This window comes from Lemur catta, chromosome 11 (genome assembly GCF_020740605.2).
Source record: "Lemur catta isolate mLemCat1 chromosome 11, mLemCat1.pri, whole genome shotgun sequence".
In the NCBI taxonomy this organism is placed as follows: Eukaryota; Metazoa; Chordata; class Mammalia; order Primates; family Lemuridae; genus Lemur; species Lemur catta.
Window position 1 is genome coordinate 41,462,439 of NC_059138.1, and position 26,378 is coordinate 41,488,816.

Here is a 26,378-nt window from a genome sequence, read left to right on the forward strand (position 1 = left end):
AAAAGGAATCCTATTGCTACCATTTCCTCCTGAAAAGGAAGCAAAAAGAGAATTATAAAATAAAACATTCAACAAAGAAAATATAACTATGGAATTGAGAACTGATTTGTCTTTGATGGAAGACAGTTGATAGATGCTGGATCTTCTAAACATAAACTTTATGTAAGCCTTGTTAACATGCTGCTTAACTTAACCTTATTCCTTATGACTGAAGAGTTATTAAAGCATTCCAATTAGGTTTCAGCAATCTAATATCCATTCCATCTTCTGTATGAAAGGCACCACAGTCCATCTAGTTGCTCAAGCTTGATACTCAAGTCAATATACTTGACTCTTTCTTCACCACTGACATCTGCTCAGACAAGAAGGAACACTGACTCCACTGCCCAGATATCTGTCCTTTCATTTCTTCTCTCTTCCCGTGGTTGTTAGTGCCGAGACTTCCAATAGGTGGTGCTCAGCATATACCAACCTGGCAGCAAAGGAACCAAGGCACTAAGCACTGGGACCTCCCTCTCGCCCTGCTCTGGGATCACCTGCTGCCTCTTCCCACGGACCCAACCTAACTGGAAGCTGTAGGGCAAGGGAGCCCATTGGTGTAGTTTACAGAACTAGAACGTGGGTCTGGAGGGGAAAGCAGAAGCAATCCCACACATTCTTAAACTTCTTTTGACATCTGTCTTTCTCTTTCCATGTTTTACACTGACTCCACAGTTATCTTTTGATCATTTTGATCAAAATCATGTTGATCATTGCATGTGTGATCATGTTGCTTCCTTACATTTATAGCCCCTCCATGCCTCTTTTTTTTTTTTTTTTTTTTTTTGAGACAGAGTCTCACTTTGTTGCCCGGGCTAGAGTGAGTGCCGTGGCATCAGCCTCGCTCACAGCAACCTCAGACTCCTGGGCTTAAGCGATCCTACTGCCTCAGCCTCCTGAGTAGCTGGGACTACAGGCATGCGCCACCATGCCCGGCTAATTTTTTTGTATATATATTTTTAGTTGGCCAGATAATTTCTTTCTATTTTTTTTTTAGTAGAGACGGGGTCTCACTCTTGCTCAGGCTGGTCTCGAACTCCTGACCTCGAGCGATCCACCCGCCTCGGCCTCCCAGAGCTAGGATTACAGGCGTGAGCCACCGCGCCCGGCCCCTCCATGCCTCTTAAGCACGTTTTATAGTTCTCTCCTGACCAAGCTCCGGCAGCCTTTCACCTCAACTCCTGTTCCTGTATTCCTTTTCTATTGCCTCCCAGGCTTCAGGCATAACAGATAAGCCCATGGTTTTCCAGGTGCCCCAGACTGGGAGACATGTAAGGAACACCTCGCTTTCATCTTATAAGGTGAGATGCTACCTGGCACAACTCCTGGCTCATGGTAACTTCTCCATATATGCCTGCTGAATGAATGGATGTCTGCATTTTTGCACACAAGATTCTCCTTACCTAGAGCATCCAATAAATTCTTAATCTCCCTTCAGGTCTCTGTTTGAATCACACATCCTCTGTGAAATCTACCCTGTCCTGCCCCCATGATCCCTCCTCTTATGAGAGACTCATTCTTCTGTCCTTGCTCAGCAGTCTATATGCATCTGTTTTAGTATTTATCTCCAGGTACCATTTTAAATTGCACACATGCCTCTGTTGCTTTACCAGACTGCATGTTCCTTTAAAGCAAAGACTGTATTATTCATCTCTAGATCCCCAGGACCTGAAAGGATGCCTGAAGCATGGTGGGTATTCAATGCACATGCATGTGTTTACTGAACAGTCTCACCTGGGGGTTGGTGTGTGTAAAAATATGAAATAATTTTTTCTCCAATTACTACTTTCATTCCCCTTTCCTATTCTTTCATGATATCTGGAGAAGACTCTTAACTTGTAGTTGCTTTTGGCTATAATATGTCCAGTCTCATTACAGCCTCTACTTCAAACTTGATTTAAATCTCTTCTCTGTCCTCCTCTCTGTCCTGAGCTTTAATGGGACCCTGACAGCTCTGAGGTCGAAAGACATGGTCTGCCTCTGAGTCATTCCTCTCCCCTCCTTCACTTTTCAAGGTCTAGTTCTTCCAGTGTGTTAGGGGCACAGAGGAAGACGTCTTTTTTATTTAACTAGCTACAATTGTGTTGTTTTTCTGTGTTGGTTGTGGCTGCTTGTCTGGTGAATGGCAACTGGCCACGAAAGTGGCAGCTATCGAGTGGCTGGCTCTTCCATGGGATGGATCTGTGCATCCATCCTCGGGCCAGGGCAATATTTGCTTCAAGCTTGGCCTCTTTCTCCTCTGTCAGCTCCTGCCATCGTGGAGCACTGCCCAGCCTGTTGATGCTGGATTTCCCTCGCCCAGCAGCCAGCTCTCCCATGTGGAGTATAGAAGACAGCTGGCTCAAGTCAGGATTTATTCCCCATGGTCACTTCAACCATAGAGAACTCACATAGCCTTATCATGCCAAATACTGATTTGCAGTGGCTTCATGGCTATGTCTTCTCTCTATCCTGCCATCTCTCTCCAATTCATTTTTTTCCTATTCTGATTGGGAAGGAAGTGAGTCCACTGCCTGAGCAGATGTCCAATTTGGAAAACAAACTCCCATCTTTCTGTCTTGCAGATAACCCCAATTTCAATGAGCGATTCCCTTGGACCTCCCCCCACTCACTTGGCTTGAGATGGGGGCTGGGAAGCATCATTCCCTTTCTCATGGGGATGGTTGCATTACCTCTCAAATAAATACTGCAGTCCACATAAGAAAAAATACCCTGAAGATTCTCTTTTCCCCTCTTCAGCTTCTGTTTATGTAGGCTAGGGGGAGAGTGGAGGCTGATTGCAGCAGGATGGTCCCATACTACCCCTGAGGGAGGTTCGTGGGCCCTAGAGTCAATACTATGAAAAGTACCACTCAACATCGCAGTATAAAGTTTGCTGAATAAATGCATGAGCAAATGGATATATTTATTTTGAATAGTTACTAATTGATGGGAATACTGATGGTGTGCAATAAGACGCTAGGTGGATTGTGAAACAGAACAAGGTTAGCCAGTAACAGAAATCAGATGTAAGCCCTGGGCTTCTGACTCAGGCCTCAGTGCCCCAGCCTGCCATCTTTGTACAACCTTCACTTGTCTCAGCAAGGCATGTATTCATAACATTAATTAATAATGTCACCGCACACATCAATAAGAGACTGGGAGAATTACCATGAAAAATCAGTTTTGTATTTTTTAGTATTTGCAACTCTGAATAGGGAGGAAAATGTCATTTCTGCCAGAGGCACAGCATCTTGTTCTGCTCTTGTATGAACTCATTGTCAGACAATCCCAGAAACTGCCTCCACTTGCCTCTGGGCAAAATGTCTCCTTTTCATAGAAAAATGTCACCTTTTCTCTAGGAAATGGCAGGTGGTTATTTTTTCCAAAGGAAAAATGACCTTTCCATTTTGTTAAAAAAAAAAAAAGCCTCTCAAGGACTTAGACCTTGATGAAAACCACTGAAAACAATTCTATATCTTTTACTTTGTACTTGAGGTTCTACTTTGTAAATTCTGAGATTACGCCTGTCACCACTGATGTAGCCTGTAGGCAAATGTCAATGACCACAAAATCCTGGCATCTTGTTTTCCAGGAATGTTCACTGCATGCAGGATGGATGCTTGCAACTCCAACTCTTGATGCTTTTAGCTCCAACACACGCACACACACACACACTCTCTCTCTCTCTCTCTCTCTCTCTCTCTTATTTTAACCTCATTATTTGAACACTTCGAAGACTTTATGTCCCAATCCAGGATCGTGATCTTATACAAGTCCATGAAAGACTCCTGTGAAAAATGCCAATGTTGCTACAATAGTTTATCTATCATCATCATGCTTAGAATTATATTCAACACTTCATATTAAATTTAGAAATGTGGCAATCTAAGTTATTTTTTCATACCAAATATTTTTATACTCTCATGAGAACACAGGAGAAAATATATCCAGTATTCTTTTTTTACCCTCTAGTCAGATGAGAAAATAGGAAAGAAAAACAACAAGGAATCAGGAGGAGTGAACATGTCAGGAGCCAACACTTTAAAACAAAGAGAAAAAGAATATAAAGGTGATGATATGGAAAAAGACAGTTTTAGGTTATTAATCTTGGCTTCATAAAACAAAGTTCCCACTTCCTTTTGTCAGTATCTCATATACATGGTGGAATTTTTTCATTTCTAACAATAGTTCTCACCAACAAGAAATGCAAAATTTACCTTATAGAGTTGGATTTTCCAACAAAGTAGTAAATTAGATGATGACACTTAAGATTTACCATGTGTGCTCTTGTCAGTTCATGCAAATCCTCAGCTGGAGCATGTGAGAGGCACATTAATTACATTGGATACAGGAATAATGTTTCTGCAGCTGCAGCAGTTTTGATATTTGCAGACTCCAGCGTACTCCATTTCTAATTTCACTGGCAGCTTGCAAAAACCAGCAGAATTACACTTATAAACAAAGGTCTCCATGGTAATTTATCTCCTATTGACTTCAGTGAAGTCTACTCATTGAGAATGCTAAGAGATTCCTAATTATGAACTAAGATCTAAGACTTAGCTGAAGAAAATGAAAAACATGTTTGTTGCCTCTTCTCACTGATATTGCACATATCTGTGATATATAAGTGCATATCTATATAATTAAACTATTCATTGATCACTTACAAACCTACATGACAACCTGTAGGACTATGCACCAACACCCTATGTAGATACTTAATTAAGGGAGTATTATTTCTCTTAACAGAAATATTTACCTTGCCTCATGCATTTTGCAACTATCTTACCCTATTTAGACTTTTATTTTCATTTGTTATGCTTCAGGATTGGTGCTTTTATTTTTGGAATGGGTTATCATATCAAAAAATGAAGGACTATTGATAAACAAATGAAGACTAAGTTATTGACTTCTCTAAAACATGTCTAGCAAATAGAGATTAACATCCTATGGCATACCTAAATGACACCTAGCCCAATTTTCAGTGGCATATGAACACAAAAGAGATGGAATGTCCCTATTTCAGTTGCCAATCTTCCAACAGAATAAGGGTTGCCAACATGGTACCAGAATTCTGACAATTTTCTGATACCTCCATTAAATCTAAAATGATTTAAAGAAGCAAGAGTTGTCTTTAAATGTTCAATGTAAAATCACTTCATTTCCAGGGTCCAAAGGGTGAACATCCTAAGAGTTCACAGATCTTTTCATGTCTCTATCATTCCCAGAATACCATAGGTTTCTTAAATTTATTGGAAGACAGTCTTATAGATATTCACAATGGTTACCATTTTTGGAAGATTCCATGTGCCATGTCTTATCTAAGTACTTTATATATAATAACTCATCTGGCAAGATGTTTGGATAAACTAGAATAAGACAAACTTTAAACAACTCTCTAAGAGGAATCTATGATTATTACAGCAAATCTTATGCCTCCATAGTAATCTACATGAGGAAATCAGTGCTGCACAGAAAGATTCATTCACTTGATTAATCAAGACGTTGAATATTTGCCATATACCTGTTAGTGAACTAAGCCTTGGGCATTTATTAATGATCAAGTCAGACACAAGTGCTGACCTCAGGGAGCTTATAATCAGATGTGTGCATAGGGGGTGGTTTGGGGGGTTAGCAAATAACAAGAGTTTACAAATCAGTTGGGGGAGGGGAAGATGAAAATAAGCATTTTTTAATAAAGAGCAAGTTTTTTCCTGATGAACAAAGGCTCAGTTCTATTAGTTAAGGGAGAGACAGTAGTAGGAAATGAACAGATTTGACATTGTCTATAAGAATGCCTATGGCTAGCCAGATAGCAGAATCTGGTAAATCTTTGCATCTATTTGTATCATTTTGGTTCATTTATAAAGCAAGGGAATTGGTAATTCTGGACCCAGACTTAAGAATTTAAAATGATAAAAACTTAAATTCATTTAGATAATACCTTTAATTCAACTTTGTCTACTGTAAGCTAAACACTTTTCACTAATATACTCACAGCCAACCACCTCCTCCAAGGAGTAAGTATAAAAAGATAATATTAACCCCATAATTTCCAATCCATTTCCATTAAATAATAAGCTTTCAGATTTTTAAAATGCCAATTGTATACCCAGTACGAGTACTCTAATATAACATTCCTAGTGTTATAGCATTTAGCACCATTCTGAGTTCTGCTCTTAGGCTGAGTAGAGGCCCGCCTACTTTTCCTTTAGCTCCCAGAAGGGCCAGTGAACCTGTACTGCAAAGTAATATAAAGCTCTTGTTCAGAATAACTTAAAAATAGTATTGATAAAAGTATATTTAAATGCATTGGCTCCCAAGACCTTACTAGGTAAAATTGTCATGAATATCATACCTCAATTATCATGCAACTTATCCAAATGGACACCAATACATAAACTACAAAAAAGAAAAAATAAAGTAGCAAACTTTGCAATATCTGTACTAAGCTGGTAGTAAAGTTCTTAATCTTGGTGCAGAAATGAGAACCTAGGATAAGACTTGTATAGTTATCCCTTTTCAAGTGAGCTTTTATCCAGAAAGTGATTTTAAATGAAGAGGGCATAAAGAAAACCATGCAAGATAAAAAGAGAAAAAAGATGGAAATGAGCAAAAAAGAGTCAACACAATAGCGTTTGGGTTACAAAGGCCTCTTTTTAAAACTAAATGAGTTATCGATGAAGCATAGCATGATTTTAAGAATTACCGCACCAACATTTTTTAAATCCTCTCTAGTGTTTGCTTTGTAGTCAAAATCAAGTCCTTTGTCAAGTGTGGCATCTGTAACACCTATATATCATTATAAAAGGAGAATAATGGATAGAAAATGTTCAATGTGGCTCTCACCTTCACTGTGAGATGTCCTGTTATCGATCTGAGAGACATGTCACTAACATTGGAGATATTAAGTGTTTGAACAAAATGAAGTGGGATTTTGAAAGCTAGGTGTGTTTAGAAAGAATCAAGGGTAAATATATTGACAGGCTAAGAAAGTAAAGTTTATTTCTTCTCTACTGGAGGTATTAGTATTGGTCAGCTGGCTAGAAATTAAATTCTCTTTTCTGGCTTTCATAGAGACTAAAAATGTTTTTGTAGCATCTAAATTTCATAAATGTCTAAACAGGCAAAATGATGTTCTATTAAGGGATTATTTATCAAATTATCTAACATGGATCTGAGTCTGAATATTTTGCTAAACATTTTTGTAAAATTGAATTGCTATAATTACCTCGCTTAATTTTTTTTTTATTAGAAAGATAAAGCTAGAGACCTGGTGATTTTACTGCTCATAATTTCTGGATGTGGTATTATGATTCATTATTATTTATCACTAGCACCACAGAGAACTGGAAGGAACAACATTATCAACTCTTCTGTACCAGCAAGATTGTGAAAAGGCAGAGTGTGAAAGTGAAAGGTAATTTTCTTAGGGGAGACTGAACAAACTCAAGGAACTCAGAAACAAAGAAGCTGCAGGAAGAATACTCCACTAGATAAAAGAGTACTAACACCTTTTTGCCACTTCTCCCATCAAAAGGTGGAGCCTAGTTTCCCTCCCTCTGAACCTGGACTGATCTGTGACTTGCTCTGACCAGTAGATGGGGAGGAAGTGATGCTGGACAGGTTCTAGGCTAGGCCTTCAGGGGCTTGACGGCTGCTTCCCTTTTGCTCTCGTGGAGCCCTAAGATACCATGTAAAGAGGTCCAGCTACCCTGTCGCTGGGACCATGTGGAGAGAGAGAGAGATGCCTGGCAAGATCTCAGATGTCACAACTATTCCAGCTGAGGCATCTCTATGTGAGTAAAGCTGCCTTGAACATCCCAGCCCACATGACTGCAGCTGGAGGAGTCCTGAAGTGAGACTAGCAGACTGCAGAATCATGAGCAATCTATTTTTCTTTTAAATCACCAAGTTTTGGCATAGTTTGTTATGTAGCAATAGAAAACTAAACAGGTACTTCATAAGAGTAGAAAAATTGTATTTCTCCGATTAGTTCATTTGCTGCTGGCAATTGCCAGAGGCACCTAAAAGGTTTACACTACCTAAATGTGAACGCTTGGCTATGGGATTGGGTGGTGTTGAAAAACTGGCTGATTCCCTAAGACTTTTTATAAGGCAGCCAGCGGGTAGGAGAGGAGTCATGGGGAGGGATTACTGCAGTGTGTCTCAAAATTCAGAAGGAAGCCTGCTCTGGACATAAGATGATTATGAAGTGGTAAAAAAACAAGACACAGAAAACATTTTCAAATAACTTCTTAGGCTTTTTAATAGCTCTTACTCAGGAAATGTTTAATTAACTATGGAATTTTATTAAACTGCTAAGGAGTTAAGAATGGTTAGGTAGGACCAACGAATGGGAAATAAGGAACCATCGGGTGACCATTGCCCTGAGAATCAATACTGAATGGCCAGCAACAACTGCCCTGCAGAGAGCAGGGTAATCACCTGTCCACGCAGCATGCAGGGCCTCAGGTGCATTCTCCCTGTTCCTCAGAGGGTAAAAGGGTAACTAAGATTTCATATAATACAACCGTGGGATAGAGTATCCCAAAACAGTGTTAAAACTCCCAAAAGCGAGAAATTGCTCATAGATCATTGTCCTAGACTGATTTCTAGAAGCCACTTTCTGTGACTGATATGAAAGATAAATGGAAGCATTAATTAGATTTCTTCCTATTGGGTAAGAGACTCTACCCCAAAAGTTAGTCCCCAGAGATAGTCATAAGCACTCCTTCAAAGTAATTCTGAGGCTAGGCTCGGTTAATAGAGGGTGAGGATGGGGTGGAGAGTGTTTGCTAAACCATACATTAGGTGGCAAAGGAATCTTCTCGCTACTACTGCATGCAGTAGTTCTCATACTTCAGTGGGGTTATAATGCAGATTCCAAGACTTCTAGTTTAAGATGATGGACTGAACACACATATCTATATTCTTTAACAAAGATTTTAAAATTGAATAAACCCACAGCAATGAAGAGAACCTGGAAGGGGCTGTTCTAAGACGAGACAGCTCAAGAGAATTCTAGGACATGGAAAGTCAATAAAGGGATGTTAACTGATGTTCACGGTATATTCTAGGACACGGGTTGGCAAACTAAGACCTATAAGGTAAAACCTGCTACTGCCTTTATTTGTAAATAAAGTTTTATTAGAACACAGCCATACCCATTCGTTTACATGTTGTCCACGGTTGCTTTCATGATGGCAGAGCTGAATAGTTGTGACAGAGACCATGTGGCCTGCAAAGCCTAAAAAAACATTTACTATTTAGGCAAAATATTTTACCTAAATATTTCCTAATATTTGGCCCTTCACAGAAAGAGTTTGCTGACTCCTGTTCTCATGTGTTCTTGGAGGGGAGGATAATACGGACAAGGACTCTCAGTGGCTCCACAGAACCCCAGGAAGGATAGGGAAACAACTGATATGATCTGCCCTGCCACATACCTGCATGCAGAACTCCTACCACATACCCCACACCAGAGAATGAGGGTGTCTCCAAAAAGGAAAGAAAAAAAGCCCCAGAGAACAGATACGAATTTCCATCCCTAACTCATAACCAAAAGTGAAATTTGACCAGTCTTTAAGCACTACCACAAATGCCTGACTCCCAAGCAGCTTTTTCAGCGTTTTACTTTTAAGTGTGGGAATCTAGGATCATAAGACATGTGGCACTGTGCTCCAGTAAAATGAGGATATGTGAAAAATAAAAGAGGATTTGGATAGGAGTAACAGTGGACTGTGTTTGGGAAAGACAGAATGGAAAGTCCCCAGGGGGGTCAACGGAACAACCTGCTCACCAGTTAGGGGCAGGAGGACAAAAAAAAATGCCTGGAAAAAAAGGAGACCCTTACCATACCTAATACAGTGGCACTTTTGGGTGGAAAATAGGATTATTTTAAGAAAGACTTTGCAATAAAGAAAGACAATGTAAAATTCCACAAAGCTGTTTAAGGGAAATAATGAATTTATGGTACATTCTAGGCTCAGTGAACAATTATGCAAAGCCATGATAATGCAAAAGCTGTCCAAATTTCACTAAAATTAGTTGTAAAATGCTGTTGGGAGGATGTGGGAGGGCAGATGAGGTATAAGAGAACTAAAGCTTCATTTATCTCTGAAAGGAAGTAAAAACAGGTCATGTCTAAATTGTTAAATCAAGACAACTGTATAAACACATTCCTTAGAAGTATGAAGGTAGCTACCAAAAGAAACATCTAAAAGAATACAAACTAATAGATTGCCTCTGGAATATGGGTCTAGAAGTTGGGAGGGGCAGGATAGGAGCTATTTTATGCATTATAAATATTTTGATACTTTTTTGTTTTACCATGTACATGTATTACTTTGATAATTTTTCGAAGTATATAAATGCATATTCCTGAACATCATTTCCAGAAATGTAGAATCAGCAGATCCTGAGGCACAGGAATCTGTATTTTTAAAAAGCTCTCCCAGTGGTTCTGACAAAGTTAATCTTGTATCCCTACTTTCAGAAACACAGATACAGAAGTAGCAACCAGTCAAAGAGCAATGACATCTATCTGCTCAAAAAGAGAAATGCCAGTGGCTAGAGAATGCTAGGATGTTTATCTTTCAGGATACTCTCTTGTGCTTTTACTAATAAAATGAGTAGATATTAAAAGAGGGCAAATAAAAACTAACAGGCTGTGAATGATCTCATAGTTCAACCACTGTCTATGGGAGCACTTGATGGATAGGTCAGTTTTCCTCCCTCTTGTATGTGTTAAAAACCACAAGCTTTGATTCAAAAATTAGCCTGGGGAAAAACATGAAACATTGTGTAACGAGGGAAGCTTTTTAACTAAAGGATGTAGGATAAATAACTATCTTTCAGACTCTGTGGTTTCTGGGTAAGCCATGTTACATCAAACTTGGTTTTTAAAAAACTTTAAAGAATGTTTTCAAGGTCTTTGGTGTCTACAGATGATTGCTGGAATGTGTAGAATACTTAATAATCAGAAGTCAGATGGTTTCTGGGCACCATGGGAATTTCTGAGAAACCTTCTTCTGGAGCATTATAGGACCATTGGGAATTGCCTCAATTAGTTGTCAAAAAACAGCCAGAGGCACAATACCCTCATTTTCTCCTGTTCTCTATCCCCTCTTAAGAATCACTGCCAACTAAGAAAGAAAGAACTCCCCACCTCACCCTTGTTTCTCTTATGTAGGACCCTAGGGTCAGTTTTTCGTACAGTGAATTTTTCTTTGTGTCTACACAAACTATTGACATCTCTTTGCCTAAATTAGAGATCAACTAGAGCTAGAAAAGTTGGTTAAAATATTTTCATACTTAATGTCAAATGAGACTGTTCACTTTTTAAATGTCAATGATTTATCTTTTATATCTGTAGCATCTATTATTTTTGTTAATATTTGAGGTTCATTTATACATAAAGTAATTATAAAAAAGAAAATTAATTTTGTTTTTAAAATGCATTTGTTTTTAAAATTTCATCCAGAAACTAGAAAGCTGGTTTGTTTTTGCTTCATTTGTGAGCCACCTTGCCCAATTAGAATTGACTAGGCTATACTATAAAAGAGGAATTCAGAATTCAGCGCATTCAAATTTCATTTCTTTATTTATAAGAGAATCCACCCATCTATCCATCCATCCATGCAACATGTACTTACTGAGCACCTGCTATTTGACCAGCACTGTATGAGGTTCTAGGGATACATAAGTAAAGAAAATATCAGTCATAGAGTAAATCTCTATGCCAGATTGGTTGAAAATTTATGGGAGAGTAGTTTTAGATACAGGTATGTGCATTTATGAGATTTTATTTTTTTAATTTGAGGATATATGACCATATACTATTCTTTGATGTTTGTTACAAGTCTAAATAATTAATCTTTACCACTTATTATCATTTTATACTTTATACTTCACCATAAACCCACACTGAAGGTGAAATGTACATTACATTATATGCCATTAATAATGGCATATAAACTTTTTTCTAGGAATTTTCTACTACCATGCCTTCGTATATGCTGTTTCCTGGTCCCATAGCCTTCCTCACTTGTCCACCTAGCAAACTCCTATTCCTCATTCGAAACTCTGTCAGCATCATTTCTGTGAGGCCTTCCCTAAGTACCTTTCAACAGAATTGAGGCCCATTTCCTTAAGTACATATTTTTATTATTGAAATGATATAAATATGTGTTAACACGTCACTCATTATTTCTATACTGTCAACTTCTTGAGGATAGAAACATTTGTCTCTTCAAGATTTTAGCAACCCTAGTAATTTGCAGAATGTCTGTCACATTCACTAAGTATTTGCTGAATTGAACCAAAGAGCTGTTCCCTCTGTTATAACCTGTGGAATATCATATAAATGTGTTTACATTTGATTTTAAATTATCTCACAATTAGAAGTAAACATTTAAAAATGTTTTAAATATTTAATGAGCATTACATTTTGTTTTATTAAACTCATTTCCAATGAGAGAAATTATCATCCTGATAAGAGCCTAATAAAATTATATAGTTAGCAACACACTTAAAAAAAATTTTGTTGCTTAGCTTAGAGCATTGGTGCACACCTGTAGTCCCAGCTCCTTGGGAGGCTGAGGAAGGATGATCGCTTGAGTTTATGAATTCAAATCCTCCCCTGGTAACTTAGCAAGACTCTGTCTCTTAAAAAAAAAAATTCTGTTGCTCATTCCTTCTACTCTTCTGACTCTGTGCCAACATCATGGTTATCATAGACTCATTATATTTTGTTACAATTACTTGTTTATGTGTCTGAGGCCCCTCCTAGGTGTAAACTCATTAAGAGCCGGGCCCATGACGCTTCCTTCCATTTTTGTAGCCCTGGTGCACTGCAATACTATGAAAGGGAGGTGCTCTACAAGAATCTGTTAAGCGAATAATAGGAGACAGTGAATAGAATTAAATCTTTGGTTCTTCTCTCTCCATTAGAACCTACTTTATGATTACCTTAAATGAAGAAAATCTGCAAAATTCTAAATAAAGCTTTGACTCTGTCGTTGAATAAGGCTAACTTAAGACTGTGTGGGTGTGGCAAACTAGTAAAGTGAGCAAGAAAGGGAAAAGATTTGCTGTGTAAATATTTTTATTTCGTCTTTTAAGTTTACACTGAAAGAATTTTTTTCTAGTTTTGAAACATCAAATAATGGGTTGGATCAGAGAAAAATAACTAGGTTTTTGTCATGAAAAGAATTGGATACGTCAAATATTTCACTGAAGTTTAACAGTGTTGGGCATCCTTTCCCCTCTGCTAAAATGTTATTAGTCCCATAATTTTCTTTTATCCTAATATCACTGGATGAAAAGTAGAGTTGGACACTCCCAAACTCACTGTTGTAGAAAATTATTTACACATGATTTTTACAACAGTAGTGTTTGGAAAATGTGGTGAGTTAATTTTGAAACTTCATCTCAACTTTTAGGGAGATGTGACATCTATTACATGTATCATTACTCACTAGCAAGTGGCACTGATAAACATAACTTATAAGAGCACCTTGAAAAAAGTTATTTATATAGAAACTGTATAATAAATGGTAACATAGCACTAGTGATTTTTAAAATTAAAAATGTCAAATGAAATTTTCAATTTTATATTGTTTCTCTATATACAACTACTTTAAAACCCATGGAAGAACAATTCATCATTGTCTTGGTCCTAAAAATGGCAGAACTTTTCCTCCAAAGTAATTTTCTAATTTGTGTATCTACTAGAACCCATTGACTTTAGAAAGCTGATACTGTAAATTATATAGATGTTGTGAAAAATGTGAAAATGGTGATATGATGAAAAGGTTCTCTGGAGATATAGTTTCTGTACTTTATAATACACTTTCTAAGGTATTTTTTAAAAAATGTCACTACAAAATTCTTGAATCAGCATTTTAAATACACAAGATAAAATTTAATTTCTTCATTTTTTTTCCAGATGAGGAAATTAATATTTATAAGTTATGGGACTCATCCAAGGTCATTAGCCATGTAGGAGAATTCAGTCAGACTGTGAAATCAGACCCAGTTCATTACTTTTTTCTTTACTCAGCAATTTTCATATTTTATATTTTTCTGGCCTTAAACATAACAATTTGTGTCTGTATTTCCATGTGCAATACATTTCCATTATAATTTGGATAGACAACCAAGTAATTACATATAAAGTTAATTTGTAAGGATTAGAAAAAATCCATATATTAAAAAAATTGCATGGGGACGTATAAACACTAATGCCATTTAAAAAATTTTCCTCTATGAGATGGGCGTGCATAATAAATATCTAAGGTGGGCAATTTAGCATGAGAATATTATAAGCTTAACACAGATTTAAAAATATTAATGGCTGAATACAAGTTAGAAAAGTGAAATGTTAATCACATCCCTAAGAACAATCCTAGAGATAAATTAGAAAAGTATCAATTTCAAGAATCCATTGAATCCAGCAAACAGAAGGGGGAAGTCCGAAAAACGAGGCAAAATGATATTTAAAGTTGTTTCCAAATTACTTCAACTTCATAATTTTAAACTTATGGAAATCATATTTCATGGTTTTCATAAAGTGAAGTGAAGTGACTTTTGCCTTTCAAGTTAAAAACACACCAAAAGAGCTCCTCATGTTTGCCTTTAGGAAAAGGAGGTAGCAGAACAATTTTCTAAAGCATTAAGGAACTTACCTGTTTCCATTTTTCCATCCTGTGCTGCAGGCCCATCCGGAATCACACTTTTCACCTGCAGAAACTCATCAGGCTCATCTCCACCAATGATGGTAAATCCAAAACCCATGGTGCTCTTTTTTAGGGTGGTGCTGAGGAATGTTCCCTTCAACTGGGATGCATCCCGGGTGAAGAGCGGTTTTTCTACATTGGCCAATATAAGTTGAAAAAGAAAAAGCATGTTTAAGGCGAGTTCTCAGATGAGAGACAGCAAGCCACTGAGCAGCAGCAACCCTGGGGGTGAAGGTGGGGGTCTTGTGTGGCAAATGCAAGCAGGTGGAGTGGGCGGTGACTGCCAGAGCAGCAAAACTGTTAGAACTTTCTGCAAACGCAGAGCAGTCCCAAGCATCCAGGGAAAGATGAAAAAGCTGTCTGTTTAGAGAGAGGCTTTCTGTCAAGTCAGTATTTCCATTTACTAAATTAGCCTTCTTGTACTTAAAAAGGGCTGTATCAACAGGCTGCCCGAGCCTTTGGATAAAGAGGTCAAGGAGGCCAAATCATCCAGACACATCTGGATATGTCCCTCTGGTTGTCGTGAAAGATTCCGGGTGGGAGGTACGTCAGAATGGCCGGTCTCTCACTAAACCTTGAAGACATAGGGGTAGAAAAGTGAAATGGACTTTTGGTTTTTTAGTTCATTTGTTTGTTTTAAAGAGAATAAGAGCACAACATTTAAGCATGTGCTTATCACAAATAGACAAGCAGCGGAATGTGATCACATATTCAAAGGTCCAGATTGTTTAGAAAGAACACCTGGATGTGGGACTGAGTTAACTTGTGCTTACACCCCTATGTGGTGAGATGCCATAAAGGTGACCAGATAAATAAATTTCTATTGACCCCACAGTGTTTAGTACACTCTAAAATGTGAGCAAAAGGCAAGCCAATATCTTGATATATAATTATGAATGTAAAGGTGACACATTTTGTAACATTCAAATGATATGCCTAAATAATCTGAATAGAACTTAAACCCCATTCATATAGGTTTGCCCACTAATTTGTTATATGCTTTTCTAGCTATGGTCTATAAAAAATATATTCCTAGGCATATTAAATGCTTTAAAAATAATAGTCATATCTGCTATATATATTATTAATATCTGCTTTACATCCAATCACAGGTAAGTATTTTATAGGATACTTTTTAAAGTTTGTTACATTTAAGGTGATATGACTTGATACTCATAATAGCCAAATTGTGCATGGTAACTCAGTTAAGTACTTTGTATGATACTTTTGTTACATTTTGGGTGATATGTAGTTAAAAAACCATAAAATCATGAGTCATTGTATTAGAGGTTTACATTATCTGTCCAGTTACATGTCACATATATTTTCATTAAATATAGATCTTTTAAAAATATAAATAAAAAAACACAATAGAATCGTTTCACCTATGTTTCCTTCATCATAGTAATGTTTACAATGGGAGAGAAGTTCACCAGGAGCCCTTTACATTCATTGGGTCGTGCTGTAGTGGAACGGTGTGAAAGTTATCAGCAGGCAAATCTGGGCCTCCCGACTCCAAAGCCTCTTTTGTGCTTTTATTTATGAGTAGAAGCCCACAAGATGTGAAAGGTTTGTGCAGTAACTCATCCCACTATGTGGCTACCAGGCGTGGTCAGGTCCAGCAAGCAGCCCTGAGACGTACCAAAGAGCCAGGGCCTCCCTGCTCGGTCACGCTGATGATAAGACAAGTCATTCACGCTGCGCGACCTCTCCAGGGCAGCGAAGGGACGGATGGATTTGGGCCTAGGTAATGTCGATGAGGAGCTGTCTACTGTCACAAAGGAGAACAAGCCTCATTCTTGCGCTCGGTCTTTATTTTTTTTTCTTTCCTTCTTTCTTTTCTTTCTTTCTTTCTTTTTTTTGAGACAGAGTCTTGCTCTGTTGCCTGGGCTAGAGTGCATGGCGTCAGCCTAGCTCACAGCAACCTCAAACTCCTGGGCTCAAGCCATCCTCCTGCCTCAGCCTCCTGAGTAGCTGGGACTACAGGCATGTGCCACCATGCCCGGCTAATTTTTTCTATGTATTTTTTTTAGTTGGCTCGCTAATTTCTTTCTATTTTTAGTAGAGACGGGTCTCGCTCTTGCTCAGGCTGGTCTCGAACTCCTGACCTCGAGCGATCCACCTGCCTCGGCCTCCCAGAGTGCTAGGATTACAGGCCTGAGCCACCGCGCCCAGCCCTGCGCTCAGTCTTTAGAGGACAAACTTATGAGTCTCTATGAATCTGTGCAGTTTACAGTGCCACTGTCAGAACCCATTCATCTCCACCTGGCAACACGCCGGAAACTCCTATGAGGGATCGCCTGAGGCTTTAGCTTCATCTGTGATTGCTAAAGGCATTAGTTTAGAGACAACGCAAACACCCAGCTACAGCTAATGGAAAGGTTTGGGGAAAGCAAACCAATTATTCAAAATGGTCCAAGCCACAAACAAATTTGAAGAGTGGGCAGTTTGACAGACAATTTTCCCTTTGAAACATCGCATGCTGACATGGTATCATACCTCGGAAACCTGGGGCCTGCAGGGGCTTTGTTCCAAGTTCTGTGTGGGGCATGTTATGCTGCTGTAGCTTCCTTTTTGCTTCCAGGACAGGGTTTTCAAACTGTGTTCTTCTATTTATGTGGCTAAAAAAGAAAATTTCAAATTAGGATAACAGTGGGGCAAAGTCATTTAAGAGAACATATGTATGGCTCTACAGAGAGCAGGTGATTAAGGGCCACCTTATGTGATTATAGTCAAGTGTCTTACCCAGCACGTGGTCTGGCTTCTGACAGGGCTGGCCTGGGTACAATACACATTTCTGTGACAAGCACAGAGTTCTCAATGATTCTATCATATGTTATTGTATTTACATTATGCGTGCTGCAGCTAAAAGAACTGGAATGTGCACCTGCTTTCTGGTCTACTGTGTTAGTTTGAGATAAGTTTGATGCATTAAAATAAATGGTCAACAAATGAAATTTAGACTGCATGGTATTGGAGAAAAGAGTATCATCTAAGGCTAAGCTTTGCAAGGTCCCTGTAACAGGAGAAATACTCCCAAGGATATGTATGGAAGTTACAATATACCTATGTAGGACAGTTAATGCTAAGTCAATAAAAAGTAAATTCATATTCACATGGTGATATGGCAAACTCATAGATATCAGACACACAGTGGCTTGAAGCAACTGTGGCCCAGGTAAACTGAGGGCTTATAGTAGAAGAAAACTATGAATTCCTGTGTAAAACAGGCTGTTCGAAATTTAGAGTTCCTCGTCCATGGGGAGAGTAAGAACCAACAACCCTGCCTAGTAGTGGCTTCATGTTGCTCTTTCTCTAGGACATAAATGCCCCATGAGAAGGCTGATATATACATTGACTTTGGTTATTTGTACAAATCAAAATAGAATTATGGTATGAAAGCATGAACAGGAAAGAGGAGCAAGAAGAGGAATTGACAAATACTGAGTACTTAACTCTGGGCCGGATACTATATATAATTTTCCTCAGGAAATTCTCATAAAAATACAGTCTTGAATTCTAATTATCCCCCTGTTAAAAGCAATGAGACTGACACACAGACAGGCCAAACGACTTGCTGTGAATCATATGCCTAGTAAGTGGAGAGGTTGGGACTTGACTGTGTCTATTTCTACAATGGATCTCTTATCACTTTCTCTTTTCAATATATGATTTCACATTGGCAATATGTGGGCATGCACACACACCACCCCCCACTACAAACCACTCACTCTGTCATCTAAAAGCACATATTAGAAAGGAAAGGAGATAAAAGAAGCGAAATCTCAACAGCCAATTTTTGTTATTATGAATCAGATCATTTCTGGTCAGACAGAAAAGGAGTTGCCAAAAACATGATAAGATGACTGCAACATTTAATTCTTTCCTCATGGGAGGCAGGATAGGGTAGCTGCCTGCCACGCAGGCTCTGGAATCAATCAGTCCTGTCTTCAAATTCCAGCTCTACCACTTGACTAGCTGCATGTCCTCAGGCAAGTTATTGAACCTGAGTCTTAGTTTCTTAATCTGTCATGTGAACAAGCATAATATTGCCTTCTTCCTGGAGTGGTTGTCAAGATTAAATGAAATAATGAATAATTAGCACATGAGCATAGACGTGCTAAATAATTAGTACTAGCTGTTATCACCACTAACATCATCTTAATCACCACCATCGCTGTCAACATTTTGAGTCCATAAGAAAGGCTTTTTGGGGAGAACTTAGAAGCACCAGGACCTTGCTCTGATTTGCCTCTGGTGCTATTTAAGAAGATGGTGCTTATGAGCAATGTTCTTTGTTAATGAAACTCACCTGTAAGGGTTTCAAAGTAAATTTATCTATGTAAAATGATTTTCCATTGGCAGTAAAATGCTTCTGTAATACTCTTGCGCACCAAGGAGTCACCATGGCTGTGGTGTACAGTAAGCTATGTGGCACATGAAACATACGAGCTTTCAAAGCTTCTTCACCCCATAATCTCTGATGCTGCCACTCTATCTTGGAAGGGAAGCCTCTCTTCCCTTTTCTCCATTATCACGTAACGTCCTTACTAAAATCCTTTTGAAAACTTCCTATTCCCTAAAAATACATTATTTCTGATTTTGCCCTTACTTATTTCTGTAGCTTCACCTTTGACTGCACCGCCACATGTGCCCTTTTGCTTCGGATGTACTTGGAGCTGCTCTGACAGTCAACACCCTATTAGACCTCTTATCTTTTCACGTGAGAGTCAGTATACCAATGGCGCAGCACTTGAAGCAAGACATACTGGGTTTGAGGTATCTCAGGCAAATTTCTAACTCTCTAATCATCAATATCCTTATCTGTAAATGGGAACATTAATGTCTATTTCATGGGGTTGCTGTCAGGACAAGAGAAATGTTTGCAAACCACAGATACATAGGGAGAACCTCAAAACTGTAAGGTATAGTCATTATTTTTGAAGCTATAGTTATTCTTTAGTATTTGAAGTGCTGCAGCTGCTATTATCATCATCATGACGCTTTTCCTACCTGTCCCATGACTCCTCCCCGAACTTCTCCCAGTCACATTCTGTGGGATGAGCCCTCCCCTTGGGCTCTCATAAAACCTTGAACAGATCTCTCTCCTTGCAGTTTATTCACTTATTTTCTAATATCCTGCCTCATTATTAAGAGGACTTGAGGTACTTTAAATGAACAACAACAACAAAAATAAACAAAATTAGGGTGAAGCTAGTTAAATCTGGGTGGGAGGTCAATATCAAAATTGGTAACACAGGGTCCTATTTGTTTACCGGAGTTATGTTGCAAATTAGCTTTGAGCTTCGAGTTGTTAATTCAACAGGAGAGAGAAACCAATTATACTCTTCAGATAATTTAGGATAACCCAAGCCAGTTGTTCAGAAGGACATAGTACTCCTATTAGTAAGTTTTTTGACATTCTTTCCAGGTCTTGAATAAAGAGGTTTCTGTGATGTAGTTGCAACATCTTAAGTGATAATTTTATAATCACGAATTTCACAGGCTATACTGACTTTATCATAGTCTTTTAAACGATTGAATTTCATGCTTATTTCCTTCCCTAGATTGTGCACTCCTGTATACAAGGTACACATTATTTATCTTTGTAGACTGAGCATCTAACACAATGAATGACAATTTATTCATTAAACTAAATGATGAGTGTGTAAGACTTTTGTTTTCAAATATATGTCAGTAATTTCAAGAAACCAAGAAACAGCTTTGAAATGTACTGGGATATCAGCTTTCCTTACTTCCTATCTGTTCTACTTCTGTTTTGCTAGATCATTGTTCATCACAGGCATAACTTTATCCTTAGAAAATACATTACAAGAACTGTTTGGGATAGTTATACATACAATAGGGTTCCTCCAACTTGCCACCTGCATGTAATTATTTTCTTAGAAAAGCTAATGTGCAGCCACCTGCTTCATGGACACTATGTTGAAAATATTCCATTCACCATCAAAGTGAGTTTCTAGAGTTCACAGAGAATGAAAATACTAATGAACTAGTTTGGCATGCCTTGTACCCCACAAATAGTGGAAGCTGGATATGGCTTTAGTACCCTAAGCTAATTGCTACAGAACGTTTACATTGTCAGAAATGAAGTCATTCATTTAAAACTTGAAATGCTCACAAGCTCTAAAAGACTTATCACAAAGAAATGTGATTGTAGCTGAATAGAAACTTGTCTTCCTTATGCTTCCAAAATGAATAGTTTCAAGTCCTTTTAGCAAGGATTTGGGGATCTTACAATGTGTACAAAAGACGTGAATGACAAATGCCATCCTTCCTCATTGTTTGGGCTCTGCGAGATAAGTACCAGCTATTTCATCTAGCTTCCATACAGAACAGGAACCTGGGAAGCCACCAAGAATTCTTACTATTTAATTATATCTAGTCTATTGTCATATTTTACTAAGAGAAGCTTTAGATGTTCAAATCTAAAGGAGTAAAAGTCATATTCTGCAGTGTGTATATCCTAACAACTTCATTTTCTCTTTACAGAAGGGAAAGAATACTGATGAGAGGTGCTTCCATATTAAAACAGCAAAGGGAGAAGGATATTCAAAGATGAGATTCTATTGCTTTCTCTCTTTGTCCTTACATTCACTTATGTTCGGTCTGACCCTTCCTCTCACCACAGAATGGAAACTTAAAACAAGTTCATATGTGGCAGCACTTTGAAGTTCTGGATGCACCTGAGAACTTTAAAAACAAACACAAACAAAAAAGGAACACTCAGAGCCACCTTAAATCAACTGATTCATAATCTCAGAATGGGGTACACAGACATTGGCATTTTTTGTTTGTTTGTTTTGTTTTAAAAAGCTTTCCAGGTGTCTCTAATGTGCAGCTCAGAGCTGTAATCCCCTGAGTTAGAAGCTGAGACTGTAGGAAGAGGTATTGCATAAGGAGTTTCATGCCTGATAAGATTTATGTGGAAGTCTCTTTTTCTGTATGTGGCCTTGGGGAGTACTAGGAAATGCTATTTTGCTCCTGAAGAGGACTTCGGCCATCAGAAGTTTCAGACAAGAACTGAGGAAAGGAAATATTTGCAGCTGATTACATGATATGCTGCCAAAGGTGGTCTCAGGTCAGGATACTGCTTGACTGTCACTTTCTTCACTGTGGAAAGGGAATGGAGGAATTACAAAAAAAAAAAGTCATGCTTACCGAGCCCGTCAGTATGTGAAGCACAGGTCTGCAGGTTAGCAGGGCCATTATCTGCCCCTCACCACCAGTGCTCTGTCTGTACTCCAGCCTGTCCATGCCCCATCTTGCTTTTCCTGGGGTTTCTGGAGATGGGCACTCAGTGCATAGTCGTGAATGACACCTTTGTACCCACCATCTTGACTTCAATTGACAATTAAAAATGACCAATGTGGGCCAGGCACAGTGGCTCATGCCTGTAATCCTAGCACTCTGGGAGGCCGAGGCCGGAGGATTGCTTGAGCTCAGGAGTTCAAGACCAGCCTGAGCAAGAGTGAGACCCCGTCTCTACTGACAATAGAAAAAATTAGCTGGGTGTGGTGGTGCGTGCCTGTAGTTCCAGCTACTCAGGAGGTTGAGGCAGGAGTATTGCTTGAGCCCAGGAGTTTAAGGCTGCAGTGAGTATCATGATGCTACTGCACTCTACCCTGGGTGACAGAGTGAGACTCTGTCTCAAAAAAAAAAAAAAAATCATGTGGGAGGGTACAGTAGACAGTAGCTTTTAAGTGGAGATTGTGCCACAGGTAAAATATTTCCAAGGTAGATGAGGTGGCTGTATTAATTTCTCCAAAGCACGAGGTAGACAGTGCTCAGTAAATATTTGTTGAATAAATGCATGGATGGAACAAGGCATGTATGAAAGGTGGCAGATCTCACTGTTTTCCAGTTTCATTCTCCCATTAAATATACATTGTGACAGTCAGAACTTGATATGAAATTTAGGGCCAGCTTATTTGATATAATCATTCTGCATTTGGGTATAGACCCATGGAGTCCTTCAAAGCAGAGCATCTTTCAACACATTCTAGTGATGGGGAAAAAGCCATCCCTCTTTGGTGATAAAAGATCTAAACCTAAGGGGCTGATAACTAGCAGCTGCTATCTTGTGTTACAATAGAAATGTGCTCGCAAGGAAAAGCACTCTCTTAGCAATGAAATGTGGGAGCAACCCCTCAGCCTCAGGAGTAGGAAGATTAGCTTAGGGTTTGGTGTTGTAGGTCAGTATGTCATCCCTTCTATGTAAACTGGCTTCTTCTGGGGCTTCTTGGATGAATCCAGAGAGTGTAAATTTCCTGATTGCCTTGAATTCCCTAGGCTTTCTTTGACCCCAATTCTGATTTCCCACTTTTTAAAAAATTTCAAAATATTAAGGGGGTACAAATGTTGTTCTTACATGGATACATTATATAATGCTCAAGTCACAGCTTTTAGTGTGCCCAGCATCAGAATAGTGTTCACTGTACCCAGTAGGTAAGTTTTTATCTCCCATCTCCCCTTCCTCTTTCACCTCTTCTTGGTTTCCGATGTCCCACATCTCTTTGTGCCTGTGTGTGCCTCTGTTTAGTTCCCACTTTATTAGTGAGAATGTATGGTGTTTGGTTTTCCATTCCTGAGATACTTCACATGGGATAATGTTCTCCAGTTCCACCCACGTTGCTGCAAACATTATTTCATTCCTTTTTATGGCTGAGTAGTACTGTGTGTGTGTGTGTGTGTGTGTGTGTGTGTGTGTGTGTGTATCCACTTGTGAGTTGATGGACACTGAGGTTGGTTCCATATCTTTGCAATTGTGAATTGTGCTGCAATAAACATTTGAGAACAGGTATCTTTTTTATAAAATGACTTCTTTTCCTTTGGGTAGATACTTAGCAGTGAGATTGCTAGCTCACATGGTAGGTCTATGTTTATTTCTTTGTGGAATCTCCATACTGTTTTCCATAGAGGTTGTACTAATTTGCAGTCCCACCAACAGTGTATAAGCATTCCTTTCTCTCTGTATCCACACCAGCATCTCTTGGTTTTTCACTTTTTAGTAATGGCCACTCTGACAGGGTTGAAGTGGTATCTCATTGTATTTTAAATTTTCATTTCTCTGATGATTAGTTATGTTGAGCACTTTTTCATATGTTTGTAGGCCATTTCTCTACCTTCTTTTGAAAAAGATTCTGTCCATATCTTTTGTCCACTTTTTGATGCGGTTGTTTGTTTTATTTTTGCTGTTTTGTAGATTCTGGATATCAGTCTTTTTTCAGATGTATAGTTGGTGAATATTTTCTCCCATTCTGTAGGCTGTCTATTCAGTCTGTTGATTATTTCCTTTGCTTTGCAGAAGTTTTTAAATTTAATTAAGTCCCATTTATTTATTTTTATTGTTACTATATTTGCCCTTGGGGCTTTACTCATAAATTCTTAGTCTAGGCCAATGTCTAGATGAGTTCTTCCTACATTTTCTTCTAGAATTTTTATGGTTTCATGACTTACATTTATACCTCAACAAACTAGGCATAGAAGGAAGTATCTTAAAATTATAAAAGCCATATATGACAAACCCATAGCCAACATCATACTGAATGGGAAAAAGTTGAAAGCATTCCCCCTAAGAACTGGAGCAAGCAAAGGGTGCCCACTGTCACCATTTCTATTCAACATAGTAGTGGAAGCCCTACTCAGAGCAATCAGGCAAGAAGAAATAAATGGCATCCAAATCAGGAAAGAGGAAGTAAAATTATCCCTGTTTGCTGATGACATCAAAAGACTCTAAGGATTGATAAATAAATTCAGCAAAGTCTCAGATTACACAATCAATCAACAACACAAATCAGTAGCATTTCTATATACTAATAACAGTAAAGCTGAGGTCAAATCAAGGACTCAAAACCATTCACAATAGCTACAAAGAAAATACAATACCTAGGAAAATACTTATCCAAAGAGGTGAAAGATATCTATAAGGAGAACTACAAAACCCTGATGAAAGAAACTGCAGGTGACACAGACAAATGGAAAACCATCCCTTGCTCATGGATTGATGGAATCAACATCACTGAAATGTCCACACTGCCCAAAGTAATTTACAGATTCAATGCAATTCCCATTAAAATGCCAACATGTTATTTAACAGGCCTAGAAAAAATAATCCTAAGCTTCATTTGTAACCAAAAAAGAGCCCAAATAGCCAAAGCAATACTAAGCAAAAAGAGCAAATCTGGAGGCATCACATTATCTGACTTCAAATTACACTACAAGGCTACACTAACTAAAACAGCATGGTACCGGCATAACAGTAGAGACATAGGCTAATGGAACAGAATAGAGAACCCAGAAATAAAACCATCTACCTACAACCAACTGATGTTTGATAAAGCAGACAACAATATATACTGGGGAAAGGAAGCCCTATTCAATTCATGGTGCTGGGAAAACTGGATAGCCACATGCAGAAGAATGAAAAAAGACCCCTACTTCTCACCATATACAAAAATTAATTCAGGACTAATTCCCCACTTTTGGGTCATTACCACATCCCATCTGAACCCCTGGACTGTAGCTACACAGGTAGCCAAACACACACATTGCACCCTGTCTATATTTTATTCATTTTAATATAAGCCTTGAGAAGACTCTATAACATTTCCTCTACTGCTAAATTTGGTTAAATGGAATAAAAAGTACTTCATGCTCTGGAAACTAAAAGAGGATAATAACCCCAAAAGGATTCTCTGGGACCAACCCTCTTCATTGAAGGCAGGATAGTATAACTAAGAGATTGGTCATGGTGCTCATATTCATATCTAAGCACAGCACATCCTAGGTGTGTGACTTTGAGCACATCATTTTACCCTCTCTGTGCTTTAGAATTTTTCATCCATAAAGTCATATAAAAATAATGTCCACCTTATAGAGTTGTTGTGCATATTAAATGAGTTAAAATGAGTAAATGATTTAAGAACAGTGTCTGGATGTAAGTATTCAATAAATGCTCACTATCATAATTCATCAAATATTTATTTCTAAAACTGTCATTGCTAGGCACTAATGGTAGGGGTTGTGGTGAGGGACAAAGATTAATCAGACACATAGTTTATTATGGAAGAGAAAATATGAACAAAAGAGAATTATAATATAAAATAGGATTACATGACACAATGTATTCCTTACAGTGCTTTGAAAAGCTGAATTATAAAAGTACTACATTAAAGTCTAACATTTTAAATATAAGTTATTTTAAAATATGAGCTTTGGATAAATGGAAGAAGTGAATCTATTTTACTTAGACCATTTTTTAAAACAGAATAATTGAATCCTGCCTCTTGAAAAATTTTTTCCCAATTGTAACACTTAAATAATAATTTTCTTTTTATAAATGTCCATTCATTATTCTGTACCATACCTGGGGGAATATGAATTTGCTTTGTGAATTTGAGTGGGGAGATTGAGTCATTCACATGTTAGTTTCTCCTGCTTTTCCTGGACATGAGGGTGTCACTTTGGGGCTATTAGTGTCTAGGTGAGAGGTGGAATCACCGCCAACTGACAAGAGGATATTGGCACTGAAACTCACACAGAAAAGTGTATGTCCACATCACACAAGGCTGAGCATCCCAAAATGTATATTTT

The 26,378-nt window shown here is 38.2% G+C and overlaps 1 protein-coding gene across 1 annotated transcript in view; it reads right to left on the bottom strand.

Moving 5' to 3' along the window:
* Positions 1 to 26,378, bottom strand: part of MAGI2 (membrane associated guanylate kinase, WW and PDZ domain containing 2) — an 836,940-nt gene that overhangs the window by 219,238 nt on the left and 591,324 nt on the right. Inside the window, exons 7-8 of the mRNA XM_045564147.1 lie at positions 17,262 to 17,383; positions 14,712 to 14,894 (exon numbers count right to left, since the gene is read on the bottom strand). Coding sequence (XP_045420103.1) covers positions 14,712 to 14,894; positions 17,262 to 17,383 — 305 coding nt within the window. The remainder of the gene's footprint in view (positions 1 to 14,711; positions 14,895 to 17,261; positions 17,384 to 26,378) is intronic.